Raw genomic sequence first — 22,290 nt, 5'->3', positions numbered from 1 at the left:
CCCCAAATCAACAGGAAGCAACATGCTATTAACAAAAGTAATCCCAAAATTCTTCCAAAGCAGCAGGAAGTGGCTCGATATAATCTAAATTCAACAGGAAGTGACCTCAAAACGCCGCCAAATCAAGTGGAAGCGACCTGATGTCAACAGAAAGTGATCTCGAAAGGTCCCCAAATGAAAAGGAAGTGACTCGATGTAATCAGGAAGTAATCAGAATTCAACAGGAAGTGATGCTGAAATTTCCCCAAATCCACTGGAAGCGACTTTTTAGTCAACAGGAAGTGACCCCCAAGTGCCCCTAAGTCAACAGGAAATGATCTAAGTTCAACAGTAAGTGACCCCCTAAACGATTTAGGGGCCTTTTTGGGTGACTTTGTGGATTTGGGGTCACTCCCTGTTGATACTGGGTCACTTCCTAATAATTTGGGGGCATTTCAAGGTCACTTTCTGTTGATAATGGGTCATTTCCTGTTGCTAAAATTTCACTTTTTTTATTTGGGGGCATTTTGGGGTCAGTTCCTATTGATGTCGGGTCACTTCCTGTGGCTTTGGTGTCACTTTCTGTTGACATCGGGTCCCTTCCTATTTATTTGGGGGCATTTCGGGGTCACTTCCTATTGATATCGGGTCACTTCCTGTTTCTTTGGTGGCATTTCTGGGTCACTTCCTGTTCATTGGTTACTTTCTGTTGATTTGGAGGCTTTTCCTTGTGACTTTATGTTGATTTTGGGTCCCTTCCTGCTGATATTGGGTCACTTCCTATTAATTATGGGGCATTTAGAGGTCACTTCCTACTGATAATGGGTCACTTCCTGTGGATGAAATGTCACTTCCTGTTGAGTTGAGGGCATTTCAGGGTCAGTTCCTATTGATATCAGGTCACTTCCTGTCGATTTGGTGTCACTTTCTGTTGACATCGGGTCACTTCATATTGATTTGGGGGCATTTTGGGGTCACTTCCTATCGATATCGGGTCACTTCCTGTGGATTTGGTGTCACTTTCTGTTGACATCGGGTCCCTTCCTATTGATTTGGGGGCATTTCGGGGTCACTTCCCATTGATATCGGGTCACTTCCTGTTTATTTGGTGGCACTTCTGGGTCACTTCCTGTTCATTGGTTACTTTCTGTTGATTTGGAGGCTTTTACTTGTGACTTTATGTTGATTTTGGGTCCCTTCCTGCTGATATTGGGTCACTTCCTATTAATTATGGGGCATTTAGAGGTCACTTCCTACTGATAATGGGTCACTTCCTGTGGATGAAATGTCACTTCCTGTTGAGTTGAGGGCATTTCAGGGTCAGTTCCTATTGATATCAGGTCACTTCCTGTCGATTTGGTGTCACTTTCTGTTGACATCGGGTCACTTCATGTTGATTTGGGGTCATTTTGGGGTCACTTCCTATTCATATCGGGTCACTTCCTGTGGATTTGGTGTCAATTTCTGTTGACATCGGGTCCCTTCCTATTGATTTGGGGGCATTTCGGGGTCACTTCCTATTGATATCGGGTCACTTCCTGTTTATTTGGTGGCATTTCTGGGTCACTTCCTGTTCATTGGTTACTTTCTGTTGATTTGGAGGCTTGTACTTGTAACTGCATGTTGATTTTGGGTCCCTTCCTGCTGATTTGGGGTCACTTCCTATTATTTTGGGGCATTTAGAGGTCATTTCCCACTGATAATGGGTCACTTCCTGTGGATGAAATGTCACTTCCTGTTGAATTGGGGGCATTTCAGGGTCAGTTCCTATTGATATCGGGTCACTTCCTGTGGATTTGTTTTCACTTTCTGCTGATTTCATTTATTATTAGTAGTAGTAGTTTTTGTTTTATTTTTGTTTCTGTTTTATTTTTATTAGTTTATTTTTATTCTATTTGTGATTAAATGCGATCCTTTGTCTTGGTTTTTACGTTGTATTGATTTAAATGGGATTTTTATGATCTTCATGTGATGTAAAGCACTTTGAATTGCCTTGTGTTGAATTGTGCTATATAAATAAATTTGCCTTGCCTAAATTTGCCTTCTGTTGACATCGGGTCACTTCCTATTGATATGGGGGCATGTTGGGGTCACTTCCTGTTGATAATGGGTCACTTCCTGTTGCTAAAATGTCACTTTTTTTTTATTTGGGGGCATTTCGGGGTCAGTTCCTATTGATATCGGGTCACTTCCTGTGGATTTGGTGTCATCGGGTCACTTCCTATTAATTTTGGGGCATTTTGAGGTCACTTTCTATTGATAATGGGTCAGCTAAAAGGTCACTTTTTTATTGGGGGGGGCATTTCGGCCCACTTTCTGTTGATATATACCATCACAATTTCTTCTCAAAATGTGACTCAAGTAAATGTAACGGAGTAAATGTATCGTGCTACTACCAACCACTGGACACGGGTTCGCATTTTTGACCTGCTCTCCTGTGTGTGTTATGTACAGCAATAGTGACAGTGTGTGTCCTCCAGATTCCAACAAGCCAAACCTTCATTAGTCCCCTTCCCTGGCCCAGATGCCGGTACCGTAGCCGTCGTCAGGCCCGGCCGTCGGCGTTAGAAATAATGGCACCGGAAGCGTGTAGCTCGGAGGGGAAAAAAAGGGAAAAAAAGTGCGATCCACGCACTTTGATTCCCTCTGGAGAAGGAATAATGAAGTACACGCGGTGGGAAGTGTCATTTGCTTTGTGCCGCTGACAGTCGGCAACGCGCGTTGCTCGGAAGGTGATTTATTTGCAAGGCTATTTCGGGCCCGACTAATTGGACATTAGCCGCTCGGAGTCCATGCGTGCTAGACATGCGATGCTGGACGCTAAATTCACAAAAGCCTGCACTATTACACGCGCGCTGTGAGTGATTCACACCGCTGCAACTTAAAAACGTGAATATGGATTGGACGTCAAGCGCCTTTAATGGCGGACAAAGAGTTCATGAAGAATTCATTTTCACACCTTGAAAAAAGCTTTTCTGGTCAGGGTTAATACATTAGCTCGGTTTTCAGTTGACCGTATATATATATACTCGTGTATAGGTTGTAATGTTTTTGCAAAATCTTGGCCCAAAAATGCATGCGCGACCTCTACATACTATATGCTGAGCATTGTCCAATGTAGACTGTCGTAAGACTGGGGAAAAAAAGCATCCAACTTAGCTTTAGCTAAGCCAAAATGGCTGCACGACGCACACAGTTGCAACTTTGGTCGTGATGTTGGTCTAAATTGGGGCGATGATCAGAGGGAGGACAGCATATCGTGTGTATAGGTCGCACAAAATCAACAGGAAATTAACCATTAGGTTCCCCGGAACGAATCGAATTGATCCAAAATCATCAGGAAGTAAACAATGAACAGGGAGTGACCTGAATTGCTCTAAAATCAACAGAAAATCATCAAATATTGTACAAAAACTGACCCATAAGTGCCTAAAAACTAATCAGAATTGAGCCCAAAATCAACAGGAAGTAAACAATGAACAGGAAATAACCTGGAACTCCTCTAAAGTCAACTGCAGATGATCCAAATTGTACAGGAAGGCACCCAAAATCAACAGGAAGTGAACAATGAACAGGGAGTGACCTGAATTGCTCTAAAATCAACAGAAAATCATCCAAAATGTACAAAAACTGACCCATAATTGCCTAAAAACTAATCAGAATTGAGCCCAAATCAACAGGAAGTAAACAATGAAAAGGAAGTGAGCTGGAAATCCACTAAAATCAAGAAAAAATAGATTTTTAAAAATGGACAGGAAGTGACTCAAAATCAACAGGAAGGGACCCATAATTGCCTCAAAACTAATCAGAATTGAGCCATAAACAACAGGAAGTAAACAATGAACAGGAAATGACCAGGAACTCCACTAAAGTCAACAGCAAATGATCCAAAATGTACAGGAAGGCACCCAAAATCAACAGGAAGTAAACAATGAACAGGGAGTGACCTGAATTGCTCTAAAATCAACAGAAAATCATCCAAAATGTACAAAAACTGACCCATAATTGCCTAAAAACTAATCAGAATTGAGCCCAAATCAACAGGAAGTAAACAATGAAAAGGAAGTGAGCTGGTAATCCACTAAAATCAAGAAAAAATAGATTTTAAAAAATGGACAGGAAGTGACTCAAAATCAACAGGAAGTGACCCATAATTGCCTCAAAACTAATCAGAATTGAGCCAAAAACAACAGGAAGTAAACAATGAACAGGAAATGACCTGGAACTCCACTAAAGTCAACTGCAAATGATCCAAAATGTACAGGAAGTCACCCAAAATCAACAGGAAGTAAACAATGAACAGGGAGTGACCTGAATTGCTCTAAAATCAACAGAAAACCATCCAAAATGTACAACAACTGACCCATAAGTGCCTAAAAACTAATCAGAATTGAGCCCAAAATCAACAGGAAGTAAACAATGAAAAGGAAGTGAGCTGGTAATCCACTAAAATCAAGTCAAAATAGATAAAAAATGTACAGGAAGTGACTCAAAATCAACAGGAAGTGACCCATAATTGCCTCAAAACGAATCAGAATTAAGCCAAAAACAACAAGAAGTAAACAATGAACAAGAAATGACCTGGAACTCCACTAAAGTCAACTGCAAATGATCCAAAATGTACAGGAAGTCACCCAAAATCAACAGGAAGTAAACAATGAACAGGGAGTGACCTGAATAGCTCTAAAATCAACAGAAAATCATCCAAAATGTACAAAAACTGACCCATAATTGCCTCAAAACTAATCAGAATTGAGCCATAAACAACAGGAAGTAAACAATGAACAGGAAATGACCTGGAACTCCACTAAAGTCAACTGTAAATGATCCAAAATGTACAGGAAGGCATCCAAAATCAACAGGAAGTAAACAATGAACAGGGAGTGACCTGAATTGTTCTAAAATCAACAGAAAATCATCCAAAATGTACAAAAACTGACCCATAAGTGCCTAAAAACTAATCCGAATTGAGCCCAAAATCAACAGGAAGTAAACAATGAAAAGGAAGTGAGCTGGAAATCCACTGAAATCAAGAAAAAACGGACCAAAGTGTAGAGGAAGTGACTCAAAATCAACAGGAAGTGACCCATAATTGCCTCAAAACTAATCAGAATTGAGCCTAGAACAACAGGAAGTAAACAATGAACAGGAAATGACCTGGAACTCCACTAAAGTCAAAAGCAAATGATCCAAAATGTACAGGAAGTCACCCAAAATCAACAGGAAGTGATCCATAAGTGCCCCAAAACGAATGAGAATTGAGCCCTAAACAACAGGAAGTAAACAATGAACAAGAAATGACCCGGAAATCCACTAAAATCAACAGAAAATGATCGAAAATATACAGGAAGTGACCCAAAATCAATAGGAAGTGACCAATAAGTTTCCCAAAACTAGTCGGAATTGAGCCAAAATCAGCTGGAAATAAACAATGACCAGGGAGTGACCTGGGGAAAAAAATGATTGAAAATGTACAGGAAGTGACCCAAAGATCAACAGGAAGTGACCCATAACTGCCCCAAAACTAATCGAAATTGAGCCAAATAAGCTGGAAGTAAACAATGAACAGCGAGTGACCTGGAAATGCCTTAAAATCAACAGAAATTGACCCAAAATGTACAGGAAATTACCCAAAATCAACAGGAAGTGACCTGTCAGTGTCCCAAAACTAATAGGAATTTAGCCAAAATCAACAGGAAGTAAACAATGAACAGACAGTGACCGGAAATACCATAAAATCAACAGAAAATAATACGAAATGTCCATGAAGTGACTCCGGAATGCTCCAAAATATACAGAAAATGACTCAAAATCAACAGGAAGTGACCCATAAGTGCCCCAAAACTAATCGGAATTCTGCCAAAATCAACAGGAAGTAAACAATGTACAGAAAGTGACCGGAAATACCCTAAAATCAACAGAAAATAATACGAAATGTACATGAAGTGACTCCGGAATGCCCCAAAATATACAGAAAATCAGAAGGAATGACCTATAAGTGCCCCAAAACTAATCAGAATTGAGACCAAATCAACAGGAAGTAAACAATGAACAGTAAGTGACCAAAATACCCTAAGATCAGCAGAAAGTGGTTATAAAAATGTACAAAAACTGATTCCGGAATGCCCATAAATTAACAGAAAATGACCCAAAATCAACAGTAAGTGACCCATAAGTGCCCCAAAACTAATAGGAACTGAGCCCAAATTATCAGGAAGTAAATAAAGAACAGGAAATGACTTGGAAATCCTCTAAAATCAACAGAAAATGATTCAAAATGTACAAAAATTGACTCCGGAATGCCCATAAATGAACTGAAAATGACCCAAAATTAACAGAAAGTGACCCATAAGTGCCCCAAAACTAATCGGAAATGAGCCAAAATCATCAGGAAGTAAAAAATGAACAAGAAATGACCGGAAATACCCTAAAATCAACAGAAAATCATCCAAAATGTACAGAAACGGACCCATAAGTGCCTGAAAACTAATCAGAATTGAGCCCAAATCAACAGAAAGTGACCCACAAATTCACCCAAAACTAATCAGTATTCTGCCAAAATCAACAAGAAGTAAACACTTCTTGATCTATTCTCCTAATTCATCTAAAATCAACAGAAAATGACAGAAAACGTACAGGAAGTGACTCCGGAATGCCCCAAAATATACAGAAAATCAACAGGAAGTAAACAATGAACAGTAAGTGACCAAAATCCTCTAAAATCAACAGAAAATGATTCCAAATGTACAAAAACTGACTCCCAAAACTAATAGAAATTCAGCCAAAATCAACAGGAAGTAAACAATGAATAGAAAGTGACTGAAAATACCATAAAATCAACAGAAAATGATACAAAATTTCCCAAAAGTGACTTTGGAATGCCCCAAAATGAACATAAAATGACCCCAAATGAACAGGAAGTGACCCATAAGTGCCCCAAAACTAATCGAAATTAAGCCAATACCAGCAGGAAGTAAACAATGAACAGGAAATGATCGTGAAATCAACAGAAAATGATCCAAAATGTACAGAAAGTGACTCCGGAATGCCTTTAAATGAACACACAATGACCAAAATTAACAGGAAGTGACCCATAACTGCCCCCAAAGCAATCGGCATTGAGCCAAAATCATCGGGAAGTAAACAATGAACAGGAAGTGACACGGAAATGCCCTAAAACCAACAGAAAATGATGCAAAATGTCCAGGAAGTTACCTTGGAAAGCCCCGAAATGTACAGAAAATGACCCAAAATCAACAGGAAGTGACCCACAAATCCCCCCAAAACTAATCGGAATTCAGCCAAAATCCACAAGAAGTAAACAAGAAACAGGAAGTGAATGCCAAGACAATATATCTGACAGAAATATCTTACTTTACATGTGATTAGATGTTTTGAATTGAAACTACACGCATATTCTTGACAGGACTTTTATGAGCCAGGCCACTAGGAGGCGCTGACGTTTACTTTTATTAGCAGTCAGTCACGCGCTGTTCCGTTGAACGCCATGCAAACGACTAGAGAGACATGTCCAGGAAGGGTTAGAACAGACAGGTTCAAACCGGGTAATGTCAGGCCAATCGATTCGGATTATTCACGACCGCGTTAATCCCAGGCTGCGTTTTTCGGACGTGCTCGACCGCGGACGGCGGTTTATCCTTAACTGGGATCGATCGGGGATGATCGCCTTTCATTGCGACTCGGGCGGCGAGACGGAACTGAAACAGATGGCGGCGGCCCTCGTTATAGCCCTCCTTCGCCGTCGCGCCACCTGTCCCGCGGGTCTAATGTTATTCCGGCACCTGGGCCGTCCGTCATCAAAGCGGCGGGTGACGCGCCGTCACCCCCAAACGCCAAGACATCTTGTAAATAACAGCTTGTTTTCAAGGTGGACGAAAAGGGCGGATGGAGTCCAAATGGATTGAAAGTCTAGTACCGTCAATGGCGGTGAAAGATGAGCATTAACAAGAAGTATGGGCATTGTGGGGACATTTAGGGTTATTTTTTGTTGATTTTCGATCATTTTTGGGTCACTCTCTGTTGATATTGGGGCATTCCCAGGTCACTTCCTGTTAATTTTAGGTCACGTTCTGATGATTTTGGAGCCTTAGTGGGTCATTTCCTGTTGATTTTAGGTCACTTCCTGTTCAATTGGGGCATTGTGGGGACATTTTGGATTGAATCCTGTTGATTTTGGGTCACTTCCTGTTCAATTTGGGTCACTTCCTCTTCAATTTGGGCATTCTGGGGACATTTTGATTCAAATCCTGTGATTTTAATGATTTTAGAGCATTTGTGGGTAACTTCCTGTTCATTGGTTACTTCCTGTTGGTGTTGAGGCATTCCTGTGTCACTTCCTGTTAATTTTGGGTCACTTTCTGATGATTTTAGAGCCTTCCCAGGTAATTTTAAAGTTGATTTTAGGTCACTTCCTGTTCAATTTGGGCATTCTGGGGACATTTTTGGATTATTTCCTGTTGATTTTAGATCATTTTTGGGTCACTCCCTGTTGATATTGGGGCATTCCCAGGTCACTTCCTGTTGATTTAGGATCACGTTTTGATGATTTTGGAGCCTTCCCGAGTCATCCCCTTTTGATTTTAGGTCACTTCCTGTTCCTTTTGGGCATTCTGGGGACATTTTTAATTGAATCCTGTGGATTTTAGAGCATTTGTGGGTCACTTGCTGTTAACTGGTTACTTGCCATTGACGTCGGGGTATTACAGGGGCACTTCCTGTTAATTTTGGGCAACGTTTTGATCATTTTGGGGTCTTCCGGAGTCATTTCCTGTTGATTTTGGGTCATTCCTGTCCAATTTGGACATTCTGGGGACATTTTGGATTACTTCCTGTTGATTTTAGTGATTTTAGAGCATTTGTGGGAAACTTCCTGTTGGTGTTGAGGCATTCCTTTCACTTTCTGATGATTTGGGGGAATTCCTGTGTCACTTCCTGTTGATTTTAGGCCACGTCCTATTCAATAATGGAATTCTGGGGACGTTATGGATTAAATCCTGTTGATTTTAGAGCATTTGTGGGTCACTTCCTGTTAACTGGTTACTTCCCAGTGAGGTCGAGGTATTACCCGGTCACTTCCTGTTAATTTTGGGCATTGTGGGGAGATTCTGGATTATTTCCTGTTTCTTTTAGAGCATTTGTGGGTCATTCCCCGTTTATATTGCGGCATTCCCAGGTCACTTCCTGTTCATTTTGGATCACATTTTGATGATTTTGGAGCCTTCCCTGGTCATTTGTTTTTGTTTTTAGGTCACTTACTGTACATTTGGGCTTTCTGGGGACATTTTGGATATCCGAATTTCAATTCCTGTTGATTTTAGAACATTTATGGGTCACTACCTGTTCATTGGTTGAGGCATACCTGGGTCCCTTCCTCTTAATTTGGGGTCACTTTCAGATGATTTTAGGGCTTTTCTAGGTTATTTCCTGTTGATTTTAGATCATTTCCTGGACATTTTGGGCATTCTGGAGACCTTTTGGATTATTTCCTGTTGATTTTATAGCACTGTGGATCATTTCCTTTTCATTGGTTACTTCCTGTTTATGTTGAGGCATTCCCAGGTCACTTCCTGTAAATTTTGGGTCACTTTTGCATGATTTTGGGGCATTCCTGTGTCCTTTCCTGTTGATTTCAGGTCAAGTCTTGTACATTTTTGGCATTCTGAGGACATTTTGATTATTTCCTGTTGAGTTTAGAGTCTTTATGGGTCACTTTCACTTTCAAGTCACTTTCTGTTATTTTGGATCACGTTCTGATGATCTTTAAGGCTTCCCGGGTCATTTCCTGTTGTTTTTAGGTCACTTCCTGTACATTTTGAGCATTCTGGGGACATTTTGGATTGTTTTTTGTTGATTTTAGAGCATTTATGGGTCATTTCCTGTTCATTGATTCCTTCCCATTGATGTTGAGGCATTCCCGGGTCACTTCCTGTTAAAGTTGGGCCACATTCAGATAATTTTGGGGGCTCTCCGGGTCATTTCCTATTGATTTTGGGTCACTTCCTGTACATTTTGGGCATTCTGGGGACATTTTGGATTATTTCCTGTTGATTTTTGAGCATTTCTGGGTCTTTTCCTCTTCATTTTGTGTCACTTCTTATTGGTGTGGGGCACTAACAGGTCACTTCCCGTTCATTTTGGTATATTTGGGCTTTGATTTTTTTTAAAATGCATTTCTAGGTCACATTTTGTGTTACTTCCTTTATGTTTTAGGTCACTTAATGTTGGTTTTGGGGTATTTCCGGCTTACTTCCTCTTAAGTTTGAGTCACTTTCTGTTGATTTGGGTCGCTTTCTGATGGTTTTGGGGCATTCCCATTTCACTTCCTGTTGACTTTAGGTCACTTCCTGGACATTTTGGAATATTTTCTGTTGATTTTTTTAGCATTTCCGTTGGTCACTCTCGTCTCATGTCGGTTCGTTTCCAGGTTACTTCCTGCTGATTTTGGGTCACTTCCTGTTCATGGTGGGGCATTCCCTGGGTCACATCCTGTTAATTTTGGTACATTTTCTAAGGATTTTGGGTCACTTCCTGTACATTTTGGGCATTCAAGGGACATTTCCTGTACGTTTTGGATTATTTCCTGTTTATTTTAGAGTGTTTCTGGCTCATTTCCTGTTCATTATTCACTTGCTTTTAATGTCGGGGCATTCCCGGGTCACTTCCTCTCAATTTTTGGTCACTTCTCATCGGTGTAGGGCACTAACAGGTCGCTTTCTGTTGATTTTGGTCGCATGCTGGTTTAGGGGCATTCCTGTGTCACTTCATGTACATTTTAGTTCACTTTCTGTTTATTTTGATGTCATTTGCCACTTCCAGTCCAAATGGATTGGACTGAAATCCCAGTTTAAAACTGTAGAAGAAGCATATGAAACCCTTTTCTTGACCTTTAACCCTGGTTTAAAACTCTAATTTGGAATAATAACCACGACCTCATAGTAGCCATTGAACTTTTCCGGGAGACATCTCGCCTATTTGTTTGTTTTTCTAGCACGGCAAACGTATGTTCTCCTCTCCCCCGACCGTATCTATGGCAACGGTGAGTACTCCGCACCTGTATTAGCGTCAGGCCGAAAGAAAAGCTGACGTGGTGTTTGCGTAGGCGGCCGGTGTCTTCATTTGCTGAGCCGACACGGCAACAGAGGTCTTGGGGGAAGCCGCCAGTGCGGCTTTGTTGGGGTTTGTTTTGTTTTTTTTGGGGGGGGGGGGGGGGGGGCGTGGCAACTTTTGTGTTCACTGGGAGATGTTCGGACCTAACAGATTGATGCCCTGACTCATAATTAGTGTTGCACCGCTACCCATGCTAGTACTGGATTACTAAAATGTTTACTACTAAGTACTAAAATGAGGTTATCAGTTTCAGGGAGTACTAAGAAATAACATGCCGATGCTGTGCAATATGTAATATTCAAGATCTAGTTTGGAACCTCTGTTTGCCCTACCCAAGATTGCCATGTATAGAAAATTAAATTAAAAAAGAAAACAAAATGCTATTTTTGTTGTTGTTGTTTTTTTAAGAAACCTTTTTATGAAAATTAATGAAAAATAATATACTGTCAATAAATATATATATAATATTTAAAAGATCTATTATTTTGAAAATATATAACATACAAATTATTTTAAAAATATTTTTCAATTTATTTTTAATTAATTTTTGGGAAAATTGAAATAAAAAAGAAACGGCTGAAAATTAGAAAATCCTAAAAAATAAAAACATTAATAAATACATGAATAAATCAAAGAAAAAAGAAACAACAACAACAAAAATTCAAGAAAATATATTTTTTTTAAAAATTATATTAAAAAAAATTTTTAAACTTTTTTTTTTTCAAATTCATGATTTTTTTTTTTAAATCAATTGAAAAATACTTCTAATAATCTTTTAAAAAAATAAATAAATAAAATAAAAATAAGAAGGAAAGAAAGACAAATATGGATTAAAAACCCAACAGAAAATTATTATTTTGGAGGTACATATATTTTTTGTAAATATAAAAAAAATATTTCTAAACTATTTTTCAATTTATTATATATTTTTTTTAATTGCCTAAAAAAATCTAGATACAAATCAGAAAATCCTAAAAACAAAAAATAAAGATAGATAGAAAGAAAAGATTTTTTTTTAATAAATAAAGAGGAAAAATTCATTCAAAAATGACCCATTCTAATTTTTCAAATTATGAGTTTTTTTTTTTTGAAGAAGCAATTGAAAAATACTTATAATAATCTTAAAATAATAATAATAATAATAATACGAATTAAAACCCCAATAGAAAATTCATTCAGAAATGACTCATTTATATTCTTCAAGTTCATGATTTTTTTTTTTTTTTAATCAATTGGAAAATTACTTGAAAAATACTTCTAATAATCTTTAAAATAAATAAATAAATAAATAAAATTTAAAAAATAAAGAAAAAAAACAGAAAGATTAAATAATAAAAACTCAACAGAAAATCTAATATTTGTAAGTATAAAAAAATGTACATTATTTTTATATATTAATTTATTATTATTATCTTTTTGTTTTTTTTTGTTTTTTTTTTTGTTTTTTAGAAAATTGGATTGGAAAAAAATCCGGCTAAAAATCAGAAAATTCATGAAAAAAGAAGAAGAATTGAAAAAAACGAACACAAATTAAAGATATATTGTTTTAAAATATTTTTAAAAAGTAAATAAAAATGAATTCATAAATGAGTCATGTTTTTAAATTAATTTATCATTAATTTCTTTGTAGAAATGTCAAGTCAATATAATTCAGCTACAGTGACAAAATACAGTTAAAAAAATCAGAAAAACCTAAATGAAAAATAAGAATGAAAAAGTCAACAGAATATTAAAATGTAAAATGTTTATTTAAAAAAAGATATTTTGTAAAAAGACAATAAATAAAATTGAATAATTTGTATTTTTAATGTCATTTATAGTAAATTAAATCATCAAAAATACAGTTAAAAAAAAAAAAAATCACATGAATAATAAATGCAAAATATGAATTAAAAAGTCAACAGAAAAGTAAATTGAAAATATTGTTTAAAAAAAATACTTAGAAAAAATATAAATAAATAAAATATTATTTACCTTTTATTTTAATCTATTTTTAATTAACTTGTAATTTACATTCATTCATTCATTGCCAACCTCCCACTTCAAATGGATCGGACGTCTACAGCCGTCAATGGCACTAAACACCATCATTCCCTTGTGAAATCGGAAACCAGATAACCAAGCAAACTTGTTCATCTCCGCTACTATTTTCCCACCAAATATTATTTTGCACTCAAAGTACAGAAGCTCTCATTTTTATCGTTTTTGATTGACAGCCAAAAGAGGGAAAAACACAGCAACTTCCCGCACGCACTCTCGCGAAATAGAAGCCGAAAAATACCGGGCCTACTTAACGATTCGTCATTATGCAGCGCACACATCGCATAATCTGTATCTGTACACTTTGCATTTTTCTGACGGCGCACTTCATCTTTTTATACAAGCTGCTCGTAAAATGCAAAATGAATGAGCGCGATGATCGCAAATCCGAGCGTCGGCGAGATGTTTAAGGATGATCGACTTCCTCTTCCTAGTCAATTTTCCTTCATTTAATTGCTGTTTTTACAGGATTGTTAGCTCGCTGGCGCAAGATAATGCATTTCAAATGAATGGCTTTTGATTTTCACAACGTGCGGAGGATAACAACAACAACAAAAAGTTCTTGCTTGGCTCACTTCCTACAGATTTTCAGGAACTTCCTATTCATTTTGGTTCACTGATTACATGTCACTGACGGCGTTGGACGTCTAATCAATTTAGACTGACGGGTTGATGTTCGGAATAATGATTTTATCATATGGAAAGATGTGAAATGAAGGATGTTGAGAGAATTGGAATATAAAAATGTGGGAAGTTATTTAATAGAAAGATCTTGAATAATGTGTGATGTGAAATTGTGTTGAGTGAATGAAGTATGACGAGTGATAATGTGGAAAAATGAGGAATACTGTGGGAAAATGTGGAATAGTGTGGACTAATAATGTAGGGTATACAGTGGTATGAAAAAGTATCTGAACCTTTTGGAATTTCTCACATTTCTGCAGAAAATCACCATCAAATGTGATCTAATCTTTGTCAAAATCACACAGATGAAAAAACTGTGTAAACCGGAAATACATCTCGCTGACGATAGCACCAGCTTATTAGTAACTAGTTTAGATGCTCAATGTATTTCCTGTTGTTGTTTGTGTATGTGTTTCTTTTCTTTCTTCTCTTGTATTTCTTTTCTTCAGTCCCCCCATAATCCCTTCCTGTTCGCTGCTTTGTCATAATAAAAAGGTATTTTGAATGATCACAATGGGAGTATGTCAGACTCTCCATGTGAAACATTAAAACTGTTCAGAATCCGGGCACTTAGACTTCCATTCTCTGTGTCAAACAGCTGAACAGGACAGGATTAAAAAATAATAATAATAATAAAAAACAGTGTCTGCTTCAACTAAAACCACCCAAACGTTTATAGGTTTTCGTGTTTTGATAAGGATATTATGCAAACAATGACAGAAGGTTGAAAAATAAGTAAGTCAACCATCACGTTTAATATTTTGTGCCCCTACCAAACCCCCCCCCCCCCCCCCCCCCCCCTGGCAGCAATAACTTCAACCAGACGCAACCAGTAGCTGCGGACCAGTCTGGCACATCGATCAGGACTAATCTTGGCCCATTCTTCTCTACAAAACTGTTGTAGTTCAGTAAGATTCCTAGGATGACTGATGCCACAGCATCTCAATAGGGTTCAAGTCTGGACTTTGACTTGGCCACTCTAGAACGTGTATTTTGTTATTCTGAAACCATTCTAAAGTTGATTTACTTCTGTGTTTTGGATGGTTGCAGCATCCATCTTCTTTTTAGCTTCAACTTTCTGATAGATGGCCTCAAGTTTTCCTGCAAAACGTTCAAATTTATTCTTCCATTAATGATTGCAAGTTGTCCAGGCCCAGAGGCAGCAAAACAGCCCCAAATCATGATGCTCCCTTGGCCATGCTTCACAGTGGGGATGACGTGTTGATGTTGGTGAGCAGTTTCATTTTTCCTCCACACATGACATTGTGTGATACTCCCAAATAATTCAACTTTGGGTTAATAAATCCACAAAATATTTTACCTAAAAACTTCTGTGCAGTATCCAAGTGCCTTTTTGTGAACATTAAATGAGCAACATATATATATATATATATATATATATATATATATATATATTTTTTTTTTTTAGAGAGCAGTTGCTTCCTCTGTGGAGTCCCCCCCATGAACACCATTCTTGGCCATAGTTTGTAGTTCGTCTGTAAGTCAGACACTCCGGGGTTATTTTATTTTATTTTTTTACTGTCTGAGTATTCTGCGCTGAGCTCTTGGCATCATCTTTGGTGGACGGCCACTCCTTGGGAGAGACTTTAAGAGACGGTTTTGTATCCTTTCCCAGCTTTATATAAATCAACAATCCTTGATCTTTAGACAGCTCTTTTGACTGAGCCATGATGCACATCAGACAATGCATCTCCTCAAGACAATTCTTACCAGGTGTGTGTTTAATAGTGGGCAGGGCAGCTTTAAACCACTCATAAGTGATTGGGCACACACCTGACTTAAACCTTTTGGTAAAAATTGGTTTCAATTGCTCTTTAAGTCTCCTTAGGCAGAGGGTTCACCTACTTATTTTCCCCCCTTCTGTCATTGTTATCCTCATTAAAATATGAAAACCTAAATGTTTGGGTGGTTTTAGCTAAAGCAGACATTGTTTTTACATCTGTGTGATTTTGAAAAAGTTTAGAACACATTTAATGTTGATTTTATGCAGGAATGTGAAAAATTCCAAAAGGTTCAGATACTTTTTCATACCACTACATATTAGGGGTGGGCGATATGGCCTTAAACACATATCACGATAAATTGAGCAGATTTACCTCGATAATGATAAATGACGATAAAGTCGCCCAAGCGGACTGTTATATAATTTGAAAATCTGAATCAATGCATGAAATACAGATTAACAGTTTCTTGTTGATTTAGTTACCAGCATTCAATTTGATATATTTAACAATTGTACATGCAGTCTAAACATTAAGTTTACTAAAATGTATTGTAAACAATAAGAATTGAAGTATGAGCATTTATAACAGCGTGTATGGCTTGAACAATGTACATTGTCAAAATCAATATGGCTGTGCAAACATGTCATTGCAACACAAATGACTTGCAGCTTGAACAGTACACTTCAAAAAGACAATTTATTGTTAATGGCTGCTGTGACATAATTATTCAATACAAGTGTTTACTTTATGGTTTCAGGTTTTCTTTTTTCCCCCCAGTGCATTTTTTAATATATGCACGCATACATGAACCCCCAAACAGACAGACAGACATACATTAAAGCTATATTGATCTTCTGCAAATGAAACACTTAAGATTTTATGATAGCAATAATGACACAGAATTAAGCACATACAGAAAAATAACTGGGGCCATTTCTCGGCCATATTATAAGTTTCACCGTTGGATTGTGCTTTATGCTGAATGCTTTACCATCAAAAAAGCTATCAGAGAAATCACACACAGTCAGATACAAAATAACGCGACATAGTAATTCCTAGATGCAGTCCGTGCCCAATCCACTCATTAAGTTCAGCCATTTCGACAAGGTTAGAGCCGCTATCCGACTCCATCGCGTTCATTTGTAGCGTTAGCCGCTAGCGGCCGCTAGCGTTAGCCGCTAACGTTAGACTGTGGCCTGGCTACCAGTAGAAAGCACTGAAAGCACCATCTCCGGAAATCGTGAGAACAAGGGAGGACAGCGGGTGAAAGCCCGTCTGGATGCCACCAAGAGTCTACTAAATTAGAGAGGCCTATGATTATCTTCATGGGTAAACCTCAACCATGAGAGACAGAATGTGGAAGAAAAAAAAAAACTGAAAATCACATTGTTTGATTTTTAAAGAATTTATTTGCAAATCATGGTGGAAAATAGGTATTTGGTCAATACCAAAAGTTCATCTCAATACTTTGTTATGTACCCTTTGCTGGCAATAACGGAGGTCAAACGTTTTCTGTAACTCTTCACAAGCTTTTTGAGATCTGGGGACTGGCTAGGCCACTCCAGGACCTTGAAAGAAGCCACTCCTTTGTTGCCCTGGCTGTGTGTTTGGGATCATTGTCATGCTGAAAGACCCAGCCACGTCTCATCTACAATGCCCTTGCTGACGGAAGGAGATTTTCACTCAAAATCTCTTGATACATGACCCCATTCATTCTTTCCTTTACACAGATCAGTCGTACTTGTCCCTTTGCAGAAAAACAGCCCCAAAGCATGATGTTTTAACCCCCATGCTTCACAGTGGGTATGGTGTTTTTCGGATGCAATTCAGTATTCTTTCTCCTCCAAACACGAGAACCTGTGTTTCTACCAAAAAGTTGTATCTTAAGTTTCATCTGACCATAACACATTCTCCCAGTCCTCTTCTGGATCATCCAAATGCTCTGTAGCTTACCGCAGAAGGGCCTGGGCGTGGACTGGCTTCAGCAGGGGGACACGTCTGGCAGTGCAGGATTTGAGTCCCTGGCGGTGCATTGTGTTACTGATAGTAGCCTTTGTTACTGTGGTCCCAGCTCTCTGTAGGTCATTCACTAGGTCCCCCCGCGTGGTTCTGGGATTTTTGCTCACCGTTCATGTTATCATTTTGACGCCACGGAGTGAGATCTTGCATGGAGCCCCAGATCAAGGGAGATTATCAGTGGTCTTGTATGTCTTCCATTCTCTATTAATTGCTCCCACAGTTGATGTCTTAACACCAAGCGTTTTACCTATTGCAGGTTCAGTCTTCCCAGGTCTCTGGTGTCCTTCGACACCTCTTCTGTCTTGGCCATAGTGGAGTTTGGAGTGTGACTGACTGAGATTGTGGACAGGTGTTTTTTATACCGATAATGAGTTAAAACAGGTGCCATTAAGTGGAGCCTCGTTAGACCTCTTTGACAGCCAGAAATCTTGCTTGTTTGTAGGTGAGCAAATACTTATTTTCCACTCTAATTTGGAAATAAATTCTTTAAAAATCAAATAATGTGATTTTCTGTTTTTTTTTTCCACATTCTGTCTCTCATGGTTGAGGTTTACCCATGTTGACAATTACAGGTCTCTGTAATCTTTTCAAGTAGGAGAACCTGCACAATTGGTGGTTGACTAAATACTTATTTGCCCCACAGTATGCCAAAAACAATGGTGCTGTTCTGTGTGCATTTATTCAACTAAAGTGCTTCAGTGTAAACATAACATGAGCACCCAATGGCGGGCTACTCAGCCCGCCCTCCTTATCTGTGATTGGCTAGAAATTGCCAGTTTGGTTGAATTGAATGACGACAGATCAAGCTAGGATGAATAGAGATGACTACTCGAAGCGGCAAAATTCAAAGCTTTTTTCTTTCTTCTTTCAAATTACTCGAGTTAATCGATTCATCGTTGCAGGGCCAAACCATTGACGGCAATTAAATGGTAGCCATCATCAATGGTGGCGTTTACTTTTACTGCCAAAGATTGAAACAATTTGTTTGTTCTTTTTCTTGACTTTGATGGGAAATGTTGACTTTTCCCAAAAGGTTTCAGCTTTGCTTTAATGAAAACTAATGACTGTTTGTGGGAAAAGTGCTGTAGCTGTGAAAATGTCCAAAGAAAAGAGGACTCACGCATGCATTTTAAAGCGCCTCCTCTGCAAACGTGTCAGCGTCGTTATGATCCATGGCCATACTTCTCGCGTGTCCGTGGAGAGGAAGTTTTCCTGTGAGCATTCATTTCAAAGTTGGGAGTTATTTTTGGGGGGGAATGAAAGGCAGGGGTATCAAAGACAAATATAAAGACAATATTTACTGTTTTCCCTTGGGTTTGGGGGGGGGGCAGGAATTTTCACAGATTTCACCCTCTTTTTTTGTTGAGTAAAATTGTAGATTAAAGATTAACTGAAAAAAGAAATTATTAAGAAATTATTTAATAATTAAAATAAAATTATTACAAATCTTTTCAAAATAGTGACAACATTAGAATTTGGACAATGTCAAGGTCAACAATCTCTCTAGACGATTTATTGTCTATTAAAATGGATGACGATTCATTTGCGAATCGATTAGTCGATTGATTGCGGTTTCACTGACATTGACTTAATAGACAGCCCAATCGATATGGACTCAAAATCGACAAAAAAGTGACCTGAAAAGGCCCCAAAACTAACCACAAGAGACCAGAAATCAGCAGGAAGTGAGCGGGAAATGACCAAAAATCAACGGGGAGTGACCAATGAACAGAAAATGACCCAGAATGCGCCAAATTTGCAGGAAGTGACCGAAAATCGACAGGAAGTGAACATGAAATAACCCCAAATCAACAGCAAGTGACCCGAAATCAACAGGAAGTGAGCGGGAAATTACCTAAAATCAACGGGCAGTGACCAATGGACAGGAAATGACCCAGAATGTGACAAATTTGCAGGAAGTGACTGAAAATCAACAGGAAGAGAACATGAAATAACCCAAAATCAACAGGAAGTGACCCGAAATCAACAGGAAGTGAGCAGGAAATGACCCGAAATAAACTGGGAGTTACCAATGAACAGGAAATGACCCAGAATGCGCCAAATTTGCAGGAAGTGACCGAAAATCAACAGGAAGTGAACATGAAATATCCCAAAAATCAACAGGAAGTGACCCAAAATTAACAGGAAGTGAGCGGGAAATGACCCGAAATCAACAGGGAGTGATCAATGAACAGGAAGTGACCCAAAATGTGCCAAATTTGAAGGAAGTGACTGAAAATCAAAAGGAGGTGAAGATGAAATAACCCAAAATCAACAGGAAGTTATCCAAAATCAACAGGAAGTGAGCGGGAAATGACCCAAAATCAATGGGGAGTGACCAATGAAAAGGAAATGACCCAGAATCCGCCAAATTTGCATGAAGTGACTGAAAATCGACAGGAAGTGAACATGAAATAACCCAAAATCAACAGGAAGAGACCCGAAATCAACAGGAAGTGAGCGCGAAATGACCCAGAATCTAGGGGGGGTGACCAAAGAACAGGAAGTCGCCCCAGAATGCGCCAAATTTGCAAGAAGTGACCGAAAATCAACAGGAAGTGGACATGAAATAACCCAAAATCAACAGGAAGTGATTCGAAATCAACAGGAAGTGAGCGGGAAATGACCTAAATTCTACGGGGAGTGACCAAAGAACAGGAAGACGCCCGAAAATGCCCCGAAATGAGCAGGAAGTGAATCAAAATCAACAGGAAGTGACCAGGAAACAACCCAAAATCAGTGGGGAGTGACCAATTAACAGGAAAAGGTCCCAGAAGTGGCCAAACTATGCAAGAACTGACCCAAAATCAACAGGAAGTGACCGTCCAACAAGAAGTGTCCGGGAAATGCACTAGAATCTCCAGGAAATGCTCCTAAATGAACAGGAAGTGACCCCGTAACGCCCCAAGATGTACAATTAGGCTACGTTCATACTACAGGTCTTAATGCACGAATCCGATTTTTTGTCATATCCGTTTTTTTGGCGTGCCCGTTCAGACTGCTTTTATCCATTGAGACCGTTCAAGTATTACGCATGCGCACTAATTCGCGGTCCGACACGCGCTGAGCAAAAAGACCCGCATGCGCAGAAGCATCAAAACAAATGACAGACGTCATCCGTCATTCCAGGGATATCATGTTTTGCTTTTCAAAAGGAGGACACAAATAACAGACATAAATAATCCCCGTTTAGGCTTATATTCAAAGTTTATATGGATCGATAGCATGCACGCACTGTCCGTGCACGTCACACACATATGGGCAGTTTGCCCCGACTCTCTCTCGGCCGTGTAAGCAATGTTGAAATATTGCTCACTTGTAACAGAGAAAACTGAGCATTCTCAGGCTTATCCTCAACCCATTTTTATTTTTTATGACTGTTGTGAAGCCCAGCCCTTCACCGAAAGCCGTGTTCACTGCAAGCTAGGCGCTAATAACGCACAGGTGCATCGCTACGGTAACGACTCTCTCGCTATTTGATGACGTAATTGCTGCATGAAATCCGATTTGCGGGACTGGACAGTACAGACCGCCGCGACAGTCTGGAAAAATGTGGCCCAGATCGGATTTAGACCACATACGAAAGTGACCCAGATCGGATTTGAAATGGTCCCGTTCTATGCGACTTGTCACGTTCAGACCGTCAAGTTAATGCCTCACTCGAGTCGGAAAAACACGAAAAAATCGGATTCGTGCATTAAGGCCTGTAGTATGAACGTAGCCTAAGTGACCCGAACGCAACACGAATTGACCCATAAGTGCCACAAAACCTACAGGATGTGGCCTGTAATTGCTCAAAATCCAACAAGGAGTGACCGATAAACAGGAAGTGAGCTGGAAACACTCAAAAATCAATAGGGGATTATCCGAAATGAACAAGAAGTGACCCCATAACAGCCAGAAATGTGCAGGAAGTGACCCAAAATCTACACATTGGCTGCCATTGCCTACATTAGACGTTTAATATAGTTATATTGGGAGGACTGGCTTTCATTGCTCATCTTTCAGTGCCTTGAAGCATACACCGCTAACACGATTGCGCTGTATTATACAGGAATGTATATTTCCACCTGGCTGATGATTATCTAACCTGCTGTTTTTCTTTTGTTTTGCCCCCCTCACGCTATCAGTGGAAGGGACAAAAAGCAAACCCAGAGGTGAGTTATGGCCTCCATTTCCTTCCTACATGATTTATGTTACACACAGCTAGCAATAAAGCGCTTTATATCCCTCCCTACGCCTCCCATCCGCCCACCTCAAGAGCCGAAGGGGCATTAACATACGGCGCTCCGGGGCAAAGCATTTTGTTATTCTTCTGCTGATGCTCACAGTACAGAAAGCACGTGTGTGTCATGTTGCAGGGTTGGGCGGGGGGTATCCGGTAAGATGATCCAAGGGCGGGAGAGGAACATATGGGAAGAAAAAGTGCAAAAATACGTCATAGACGCAGTTGCTGTTACCCTTTCTGCCTATTTTTAGGTATTTTCACTAGTCACGGAGTTAAAAAATTGTCATCAGAAAATATATGGTGTAATATCTCATAAGAGAGGCCACGACAAGGGCAACACAAATTTGTAAAAAAGATTTTATCAATAACTTCTTAAACCAAAACATAAACCCCTCTTTCTACTAAATATCCGTTTCAGTTACTGTCAACACTTAACAAACTCAACAAAGAAAAAAAAAATCTGTTTCC

The 22,290-nt window shown here is 39.0% G+C and overlaps 1 protein-coding gene across 1 annotated transcript in view; it reads left to right on the top strand.

Annotated features, from left to right (window-relative positions):
* LOC130917258 (cell adhesion molecule 2-like) overlaps nt 1-22,290 on the top strand; it is a 266,201-nt gene that overhangs the window by 178,939 nt on the left and 64,972 nt on the right. The window contains exon 4 of the mRNA XM_057838478.1: nt 21,725-21,751. Within this exon, the coding sequence (XP_057694461.1) occupies nt 21,725-21,751 (27 nt within the window). The remainder of the gene's footprint in view (nt 1-21,724; nt 21,752-22,290) is intronic.

This window comes from Corythoichthys intestinalis, chromosome 6 (genome assembly GCF_030265065.1).
Source record: "Corythoichthys intestinalis isolate RoL2023-P3 chromosome 6, ASM3026506v1, whole genome shotgun sequence".
NCBI lineage: Eukaryota > Metazoa > Chordata > Actinopteri > Syngnathiformes > Syngnathidae > Corythoichthys > Corythoichthys intestinalis.
This window is presented reverse-complemented; position numbering and strand designations above follow the sequence as displayed.